The sequence below is a fragment of the Armigeres subalbatus genome, chromosome 1 (assembly GCF_024139115.2).
Source record: "Armigeres subalbatus isolate Guangzhou_Male chromosome 1, GZ_Asu_2, whole genome shotgun sequence".
NCBI classification, from domain to species: Eukaryota; Metazoa; Arthropoda; class Insecta; order Diptera; family Culicidae; genus Armigeres; species Armigeres subalbatus.
The window spans coordinates 186,554,582-186,564,761 of NC_085139.1; the positions used below are offsets into that span (position 1 = coordinate 186,554,582).

The 10,180-nt window shown below is 39.0% G+C and overlaps 1 protein-coding gene across 1 annotated transcript; it reads right to left on the reverse strand.

Annotated features, from left to right (window-relative positions):
* Positions 1 to 2,546: 2,546 nt before the first annotated feature.
* On the reverse strand, positions 2,547 to 9,587 carry LOC134209114 (uncharacterized). Its single transcript, XM_062685098.1, has 4 exons — positions 9,215 to 9,587; positions 8,840 to 8,941; positions 7,418 to 8,443; positions 2,547 to 3,185 (listed from the first exon to the last, which is right to left on the reverse strand). The coding sequence occupies exons 3-4, from the start codon at positions 8,436 to 8,438 to the stop codon at positions 3,145 to 3,147; spliced, it is 1,062 nt and encodes a 353-aa protein (XP_062541082.1). The 5' UTR covers positions 8,439 to 8,443; positions 8,840 to 8,941; positions 9,215 to 9,587; the 3' UTR covers positions 2,547 to 3,144.
* Positions 9,588 to 10,180: the final 593 nt, after the last annotated feature.

The following is a 10,180-nucleotide window of genomic DNA, read 5'->3' on the forward strand; positions in this document are numbered from 1 at the left end:
AGTGAAGTTAAGGATGCCATTCAACAGCTAAAGACCAATAAAGCAGCTGGTAAGGATGGTATCGGAGCTGAGCTCATCAAGATGGGCCCGGAAAAGCTAGCCACTTGCCTGCACAAACTGATAGTCAGAATCTGGGAAACCGAACAGCTACCGGAGGAGTGGAAGGAAGGGGTTATATGCCCCATCTACAAGAAAGGCGACAAACTGGAGTGTGAGAACTTTCGAGCGATCACCATCCTTAATGCCGCCTACAAAGTGATATCCCAGATCATCTTCCGTCGTCTGTCACCATTAGTGAACGAGTTCGTGGGAAGTTATCAAGCCGGCTTCGTTGACGGCCGCTCGACAACGGACCAGATCTGTACTGTACGGCAAATCCTTCAAAAATGCCGTGAATACCGGCGGAACCGAGCGCGACAGGGCCCGCCTGGGAAGCAGTGTTACGATAGACGGGGATACCTTCGAGGTGGTCGAGGAATTCGTCCACCTCGGATCCTTGCTAACGGCTGACAACAACGTTAGTCGTGAAATACGAAGGCGCATCATCTGTGGAAGTCGGGCCTACTACGGGCTCCAGAAGAAACTGCGGTCGAAAAAGATTCGCCACCGCACCAAATGTGTCATGTACAAGACGCTTATAAGATCGGTTGTCCTCTACGGACATGAAACATGGACAATGCTCGAGGAGGACCTGCAAGTACTCGGAGTATTCGAGAGACGGGTGCTTAGGACCATCTTTGGCGGTGTGCAAGAAGACGGTGTGTGGCGGCGAAGAATGAACCATGAGCTCGCCCAACTCTACGGCGAACCCAGTATCCAGAAGGTAGCTAAAGCCGGAAGGGTACGATGGGCAGGACATGTTGCAAGAATGCCGGTGGAAAGATGGTGTTCGCTTTCGATCCGGCAGGTACGAGACGGCGTGGAGCGCAGCGAGCGAGATGGGCAGACCAGGTGCAAAACGACTTGGCGAGCGTGGGGCGTATCCGAGGATGGAGAGATGCGACCTCGAACCGTGCATTGTGGCGTCAAATTGTTGATTCAGTGTTATCTGTTTAGATGTTAACTAAATAAATGAATGAAATGAAAGCAACATAAAAACAGTTTTAAAATTGCTCTCATCGGCAGTTTCAATCAGAACTAATTATCGAGTTGATCTCAAGCTTTTCTCGGGTACCCAGCGTGGTTAGACATAATAATTATTAATAAAAACCCAGATTAATCCACCTAGCAGCGATGATGTCTTTCTCAAGCGTCAATGAGTAAACCCCACGAAAAAATTCTTAAAAAATCAAAGAAAATTCAGGAGGTATTTAAAAAGCTGTAAAGTTCAGGTTAATCGACAAATTAATGAATTGCAACCGCGTAAAAAAACTGGGTGTAGTTGAAATTGAACTTAAAGATACAATTAGAGGGGTGTGCCGAAGCGCAATAGTCTACCGGAAACACCGGCCGATAACCTAGTTCTAGTAGTTGATTAGTACTCATTGAAAATCACGAAAATACTGTAATACAAGCAACACAAAATTATTTTGAGGGCATTCTGACGTTATCTTTGCTCTTGGGTACCTAAACCACTTGCATTAATTAGAGGATAAAGCTATTACTGTCACCTGATACTGCCAAATCGTAGATTCACCATTTGTTACTATTGAATTCTCCAGACGAACATACGTACTACACTTAATCTAGCTTGCAGCAAATGGATTACCACCCACTTTTATTTTACACATCTTACACGGTGAGTTCAATGTTCGTGGACCTGCGCTTGGAGAACACAATAGTTGTTCAGTTTTTCACTTCTCTATAGACTGATATCGATTAATCGCGGAGCGATGTTTGTATGGAGTAGCTCATAGACTGCGGTGCGATTCTGCTTAGCTTCAATCAACTGCAAATTAGCAGATTTGGGTTCTTTGAAGGGGCATTACAAGGGTTTCTTTGTGACGTTCACTAAGAAGCAGGAACAAACGTGCGTACGTTAATTCGCATGTTGAAATACAATACATGGAAAGCAGTATTTTATTTGAGTATAATTCGTTGGAAATTCTCAATTCTTGTCCGCCATTAGTCAGCCACGTGTAACGTTGTGCAATGTAATTAGCATGTGCTATATTTCATCGTAAATATGTAAAAACTATATGAGAATGTTCAAGTTTGTAGCCAAGTGCCTCTTCAACTTTGAAACAACTGTAGGGTGTGAAGGCCAGTGTGACGGTTTCAATACTGCTGGACCTCCAACCAGTCTGAGTGTCAGCGTTGGGAGGACACGATGCCCATCAAAGTGATGGTCATTTTTATGGGGGTTTATTAATTTCATTTCTGTTGTACACATTTAGTCAAGGACTTGAGGAAACATTGATGTTTTTTTTTTAAATTAGACAAAGAAAATTTTGTATGTGTCATTTGGAAATATGTATTCTATTGATATATTGATATCGAAAACTACTTTATTTATATTTTATTTACTAAAGTACTATGTTGAAATAGTATTATATACCGTACGGGTCGAGTAATGCACAAGGCGGACTGTGAAACTACCGAGACACTGTATAGTAGATAACGGGATATTGAACTGGTTTTCGGAGGAGTGTTAGAATAATCACTGTTATTCGTTTGGATGCTGAGATACGAAAGAGGCCGACAGAGATCGGTCTGTTTATTTTATAATCTTTTGACATATCGAATGCTATAAATTTATTTATAGCATATACACGCTTAGATAGGAATAATCAATTTTAGGATATACATCAGTCCTCCCCTCTTCGGGAGTTATTCGATAGTATTTCAAATTTTTAAAAATATAGTTAACAAATATTAACAATAATAACAAAATTCATTTCGATTCAAAAATATTGAAATTCACTTTTATGGTAATTCTTCCGCGTTCTCTTCGAACGCCTCGGCAGGCCATCGAGCGCCAAATGTTCATCCATCTTTCGTTTTCGATTCGGCTTAACCGTTTGTATCTCGTCTTCTCGTCCCCGCAAGTCGCTCTCCGAGAATCCCCGGAAGGGCTCCTCGCATGGTTCCTCGTGATACGTACTAGGTGGTGGTGGTAATGGATCGGTATCGACAATAGGATCGACATAAACCACCATCCGTCTCCGCGTACGACCCTCCGCATCGTCGATGATCTTAATTTGACTACGGTGCGCCGTGGTAGTTATTCCGTTTCCAGTTGTAATCTGTAGAATATTTTTACAAACTCGTTTTAGAAAATACGCTTTCAACCATTTAGCCTGATGGTGAGGATTGCTGTTCTTGTACCATAATGCGTCACCCGCCATCAGACTATCCAAAAGATCTTTAGTAGGTTCTCTTTCTGTATTGATTTTAGATCTAGTGGTTATTTCATCATTGCACTTAGTTGATGGTACTTTTTTATTGTGTCGTTTAGGATTAATCAAATCGATTAACAATTTAGGTGTGTAGCCTAAAACTTTTTCGGAAGGAAAATACCCATCCGTCGTCATATTATTTCTAAAATTTATTAAAAATAGACTTATAAGATCCTCCAGTTCTACACTCAAATATTCTGGGTCAAGTAGGAATTTTTTCAAAACATCTTTAACCTTTTGTCTGTGCTCTGGGGTCAATATGACCCCAGGCCACTTTGAGTGGCTGCCATTTTTTTAATTTTCAACCGATTCTCTTAATTTTTGGTAGTTTGGTAAAACTCACCGAAATCTGTCTCCTAGGTGCAAATTCACTTCAAAAATCTTGAAAATATGCGCTACAGTGTCCTTTTTTGAAAAAACTTACGTTGTCTGTGCTCTGGGGTCAAATTGACCCCAAATTGAAATTGCTATAACTTTTTTAATACTTGGCCAATTTTGGATTTTTGGGGCTGTTTCGAAAGATAATTTAATCATCTTTCAGGTCGTTACCAAAGATTGACTATAGGTGGGTGGGTACATCGCGGGGAGGGATTTTCGTAAAAAGGGTACAGAAACAGTGATTTTTCATGCTTATTTTACTTATATCTGAAAATCCTACCCATTTTGAACTGCACCTTTTCAAAAAGGTTATGCAGGAAGGCTTGTGCTTTGATATGAGGCATTGATTAGTTTAAAGCTTGTTCGCTAGGTGGCGGTATATTTGAATTCATTAATTTATACTACTCAAGTAATTCCGATATATGGAATTTTCCTCATTGTAAATATTCTTATCGCACAAATTTGCAATTTGTAACGATGACGTCTTTAATAAAGTTCGTCTGGTGGGAATGGACTGTCATGTGACGGAATAAATAATTAGTAAATTTACAAATAGGCGGCGCTAGCTTACTTGCAATATTCTTGCATATATGAAATATTGCTTTAGCTTGAGATCCCTCGTACCTACACTCAAGTTGTATTCGGCATCATTGTTCAGGATGTCTATAGACACTACAAAGCGGTGCTCAATATAATGAGTACGTCTTCCAATTTTTGAATTTGTGCGATAAGAATATTTACACTGAGGAGAATTCTATATATCGGAATATCTTAAGTAGTCCAAAATAATGAATTCAAATATACCACCACCTGGCGGCCGAGTTCTAAACTTATCAACGCCTCATGCCAGAGCACATGCTTTTCCTGCATAACCTTTTAAAAAGGTGCAGTTCAAAATGGAAAGGATTTTCGGATATAAGTAAAATAATCATGAAAAATCACTGGTTTTATACCTTGTTCACTAAAACCCCTCCCGCGATGTACCCGCCCACCAATAGTCAATCTTTGGTAAGGACCTGAAAGATGATTAAATTATCTTTCGAAACAGCTCCCATAAATCAAAATTGGCCAAACATTAAAAAGTTATAGCATTTCAATTTAAACAATTTGACCCCAGAGCACAGACAACGTAAGTTTTTTTGAGCACAGACAGAAGGTTAACAGTACGAACTAATCTCTCCGCCTGGCCATTACTAGCAGGATTATATGGAGGACTGTTTAGGACCCGTATTCCTTGCCTCTCAAGAAAGTTTTTAAAATCATGAGAATTAAACGGAGGACCATTATCTGACACTAGAGTGTCTGGAAACCCGAATCTAGCAAAATATGCTAACAATACTTTTACAACTTGTTTACACGTAGTTCCATTTTTCATCCACTCAACTTCCACCCATTTTGAGAAGCTATCAACGATTAACAAGAAAACGTGATGCTTGAAGTAGAAAAAATCTATGTGTACTCTACCAAAAGGTCTGGTGGAAGGAATCCATTTTGTGTCTATCTTCTGTTTTGGATGCACTGCCATTCCAGCGCAAGCATCACATGCACTAACAAACTTTTCTATATCAGCATTAACTCCGTACCAGTACACCGAGCGTCTTGCCAGCTGCTTCATTTTTACGACTCCACCGTGGTTGGCATGCAGCAATTTCAAAACTTCATTTTGCAATTGCTTTGGTATTATTACTCTATCTTGATACAGTAAACAATCGTCTACCACTTCCAATTCATGCTGATTAGCAAAAATATTCATGAATCGTTTTTCAATCCGTTTGGGCCAACCATGGCGCAAGAAACTCAATATTTCTTGTAGAAATGCATCAGTTTTTGTATGCTTGGCAATAACAGTAAAATCAATTGGACAAACTTTGCTAAAGTTAATGCTTTTGATGCAATCCAAATCAAGCTCTTTTGGGACCGACTGCTCCAATGGGAATCGCGAACAAAAATCAGCATTACCCATTTTTGCAGACGGCCTGTACTGGATATCGAAATCATATATCGACAACTCAAGTATATAACGTTGAAGTCTTGTCACAAGTATCGCATGTTTTCCTTCTTTTCCGAATATTCCAACTAGTGGTTTATGATCAGTAAATACCGTAAACTTTTGTCCATACAAATACTTATGAAATTTTTTTATTGTGCATACTAGTGCCAGCGCTTCTAAATGAAGGATCGGATATTTCTTCTGAGCAGAGTTCAACGAAAACGATGTAAAACAAATGGGTTTCTCTACCCCTCCAAAAGAATGCGCAATAACTCCGCCAAGACCATAGCCAGAAGCATCAGAGACTACAACAATTGGTTTTCTGGGATCATAAAATTCAAGAAAATTGGTTTCAAGAAGTAAGTTTTTCGAGTTATTAAAAGCCTTGTCGCAATCATCATTCCACACAAATTTAACATCTTTCTTCAACAAATTATACAAGCAATATAACTTGGAAGACAAACCGGGAATGAATCTGTTATAATAGTTGACTAAACCCAGAAATGACTTCAACTCAGTCACATTTTTAGGCGTTTTAGCATTTTTTATTGTGTCTATTTTACTAGCACATGGCGACAAACCTTTTTCGCTAATAATGTGTCCCAAGTATTCCAAGCTATTTACAAAAAATTTGCATTTGTCCCAATTAACCTTTATATTGACTTTGGACAATCTATCCAAAACAACAAAAAGCTTCCGTTTGCAGTCTTCCATATCAACTCCAGCTATGAGAACATCATCCAAATATACGTAAATTTTCTCAATTCCCTGCAACACCTGTTCCATTATCTGTTGGAAAATAGCTGCGCTAGAGGAAGCCCCCTGTGGCAGCCTATTGTAAGTAAAAAGACCTTTTATAGTGTTAATTACCATGAATTTCCTTGAACGCTTTGTCAATGACAACTGAGTGTATGCCCCCTCTAAATCTAGAGCACAGAAAACAGTACACCCTGCCAAACCAGCAAAAAGATCCTGAGCAACAGGTAATGGGTAAGTATTAGGAATAATGAGTTTATTTATTGACACTTTACAGTCAATTACCAAACGAATATCGTCATTTTCTTCCTAACAACTATAACAGGAGATGCCCATTCACTTGTTTGTATCGGAGTTATAACATTTTCTTTTTCTAACCTGTCCAAGTATTCTAAAACTTTATCCCTCAATCTGTAGGGAACGTCATAAGCTTTCCTAAAAATAGGTGTGTCAGTTTTTAAAACCAATTCGGCTTCATAACCTTTAATTGGAGTCGAAAAATCCTTTACGAAAACATCAGAAAATTTAGTTCTAACATAATTCATCACGTCGTTGCTTTTGTTATCAATTAATTTGTTTATCGTAACTTGTTTACCAAAATAATTTCGCCAGTCAGGAAAGAAAACATCCAACCAGGTTCTCCCAATTAAAGGAACAAATTCATGATCACAATCTAAAACCAAAAGTTTCAATTTTGCCTTCTTATTCCGAAAATCAACCGAAACAACAACTTCTCCAGCAATTTTCAATCTGGAACCGTTTACAACTATTAAATTTTTTAAACTTTTCTCAAGAGGAAAATCGAATTTAGCCAAAAATAGCTTCTTCCCAATCACGGAAACAGCGGAGCCACTATCAATCTCCATCTGCAGTTTAATTCCCTGAATAGTTAATTCTAGTAAACATGGGTGACTTATATTGTTAATGGAAGAAACATGCATGCACTGTAATTCACCTTGATCCGAGTCATCACTCTTGTCTTCCCAACTCATACGATTCATCATGTTTGACAAACCGGAATCCCTGCTGGTACTGGGTTTCTCCATATCGATGTTGTTGATCGGGTCTTTCTTAAACTGTTTCAGTTTTATACACTTCCTCCTCACGTGACCTCTTACCCCGCAGTAGTGGCATATTCGCTGGTCAATTTTCGGTTTATCACTTTTCAGCTCCGCCGGACGAATATCTGCATTCTGATACATTTTTCTCTGTTCTTGGAATCGCACTTGCCTAGCCTGTCTGGACTGTGAGGAATCTTTGACGCGATCGCTATACCCATTGTGGGTGTTCGCACTGCAATATCTACTTCTCACCGGGGAACGAAACGGAGGCCTGTATCCTAAACGGCTTTTAACAGATCCGAAGCCCTGCGCTAAATTTTTAATACGCTGCAAAAGTGCTCCTCGACCTCCAACAATAGAAGCAATTTGCCCTGGAGGACCGTCCTGCGTCAAAGCTTTTGCATGAGAAGCCGCTAACTCCCACGTCGTAACAATTTTCTCGACCTGCGCTAAATTAAGTTTGTCCCCTTCTTCCGCTAATAATTTCTGTCTCAAGTTATCATCTGACAAACCAATGAGTATTCGATCTAGAATGCGATCTTGTTTATCGTCTTTGAAATTACAATACTCCGCCTGGAGCTTAAGGGAGAATAAGAAATCACTGGCTGTTTCGCCAGGCTGCTGCACTCGCGATCCGAATTTAAACCGTTGAATCAAAGCCGATTCTGACTTATCCAATCTTCGCTTAAGTTTTTCAACTATTTCTTCAAGCGGTGCTTCATCAAGCAAATTTTCGCTGAGGTATAAATTCTGTGCAACCTCGAAAAGATAATCACCGCCAAGAAGAAACATCTGGTCCTTCTTGTCGGCATCGGATACTTTGTTGATACGGAAGTGGTACCCAAGTCGCTTGAACCATGACGCGAAAGATTGCCCTTTGCGGTACGGATCGATGTTCGGTGCTACGTACGACATGGTTTCTATATGCGAAATAATTTAATCTGAGTAAATCAATAAATCCAAAATAATTCGAATAAATGTTTAAAATATCTTGTTTGAACAATAGCAAAACACACTAAATCAAATATTTCAATTGGTTTTAACTAAACACACAAAATACATTAAATGCAAAATATTTCCATAAATGTATAAAAAAACTTTCATAAATCTCACCAATAAGCGAAAACAATTTAAAATTAAATAAATCTAATTTCCTCAATACGTATCCGCCATTCATGCGAAAACAGGCCTATTGTTCAATTATGTGTTTCTTTGTCCAACTGTGTGCACTTTTTCACGTTCAATGAATCAAAAGATTCACTCAATAGGTTTTAACTTCACAAATAAATAATGAAACTAAGAAAAAAATGACTTACCACAATCGAATACCAACCACGGGGGTGTAACCTGTCTCGGAAATCTCCGTCCTATAATTCCAAAAAGGAAAAAATCAACCGTCCAACGAGAGTCGTCCTTATCTATTTGAAAACAAAAGAGGAAATCTTATTATTCACGAATTAATAATTACTTTCAAAAACCTTTCACTTTTCTTGTCTTTTCGTCAATAAAAAAAATCATTTTAAAAAAAACACTTCAATATGAAAAATATTCTTTTCACAATTTTTTTTCTGTGTATTGTTTCCAACTCGAACAATAAAATTATCCGGCGTCCTTTTGCCGCTTCAAAATGGCGTTATATTTGCACCCAAAATGCTCGCCCCAGCCTTTTTAAAGGCTTTTGTTTTACTTACACTGTACCCAACGAAAACTTTTCCGGGATCTACCACCTGCTTCTGTTCCGCTGCTGCCGAAATCACGCCGCCGCCAAAGAGCACGACTGTAGCTTGTCACCGGCAAAATCAGCTTCCCTCTCACTGTCCTTGTCCGGCAAATTCCGCACCGGAAAACTTGTTGCACACGCGCACACGATTTCAATCCGTTTTCCTCGTCGCCAAATATTATATACTGTACGGGTCGAGTAATGCACAAGGCGGACTGTGAAACTACCGAGACACTGTATAGTAGATAACGGGATATTGAACTGGTTTTCGGAGGAGTGTTAGAATAATCACTGTTATTCGTTTGGATGCTGAGATACGAAAGAGGCCGACAGAGATCGGTCTGTTTATTTTATAATCTTTTGACATATCGAATGCTATAAATAAATTTATAGCATATACACGCTTAGATAGGAATAATCAATTTTAGGATATACATCAATAGATCCTAAAGCTAGAAAGTAACACTGGATTACCTGAATACCTTTACTCAAACAGCCTTCCCCTTTTTCAGGATGACTGATAGAGGAGATGTGGATATTAAAATTGTTTGTAATCGGTCAAAAGGTTCAGAAGTTACGCTAAACTTTTCTTAGCATTACCAACGAAACCCTCCATGTAGTATGAAGCCAGAAAACCAAGATGTTCGTTCATCAACAGAAAAATTAACGAAAATACCGGATTTTGGAGCCCGTGGTTGAGAGCTGAAGTTCATTCAGCAGATGAAAAGACGTAGATTTATATGATCAGCTAAATCTAAAAAATAATGAATTGATTAAGAATTCATAAACATTTTGGTTGCAATTCTTACCATTTTTCAGTACATGTGCACCAAATCCTACTCGACAAACTTCCGACGATATGTAGTGGTCCATTTCGCATGCCTCCAACATCACACTCCTCTCTGCTTCGAACCAGGGGCATGTGAACAGGATGTGC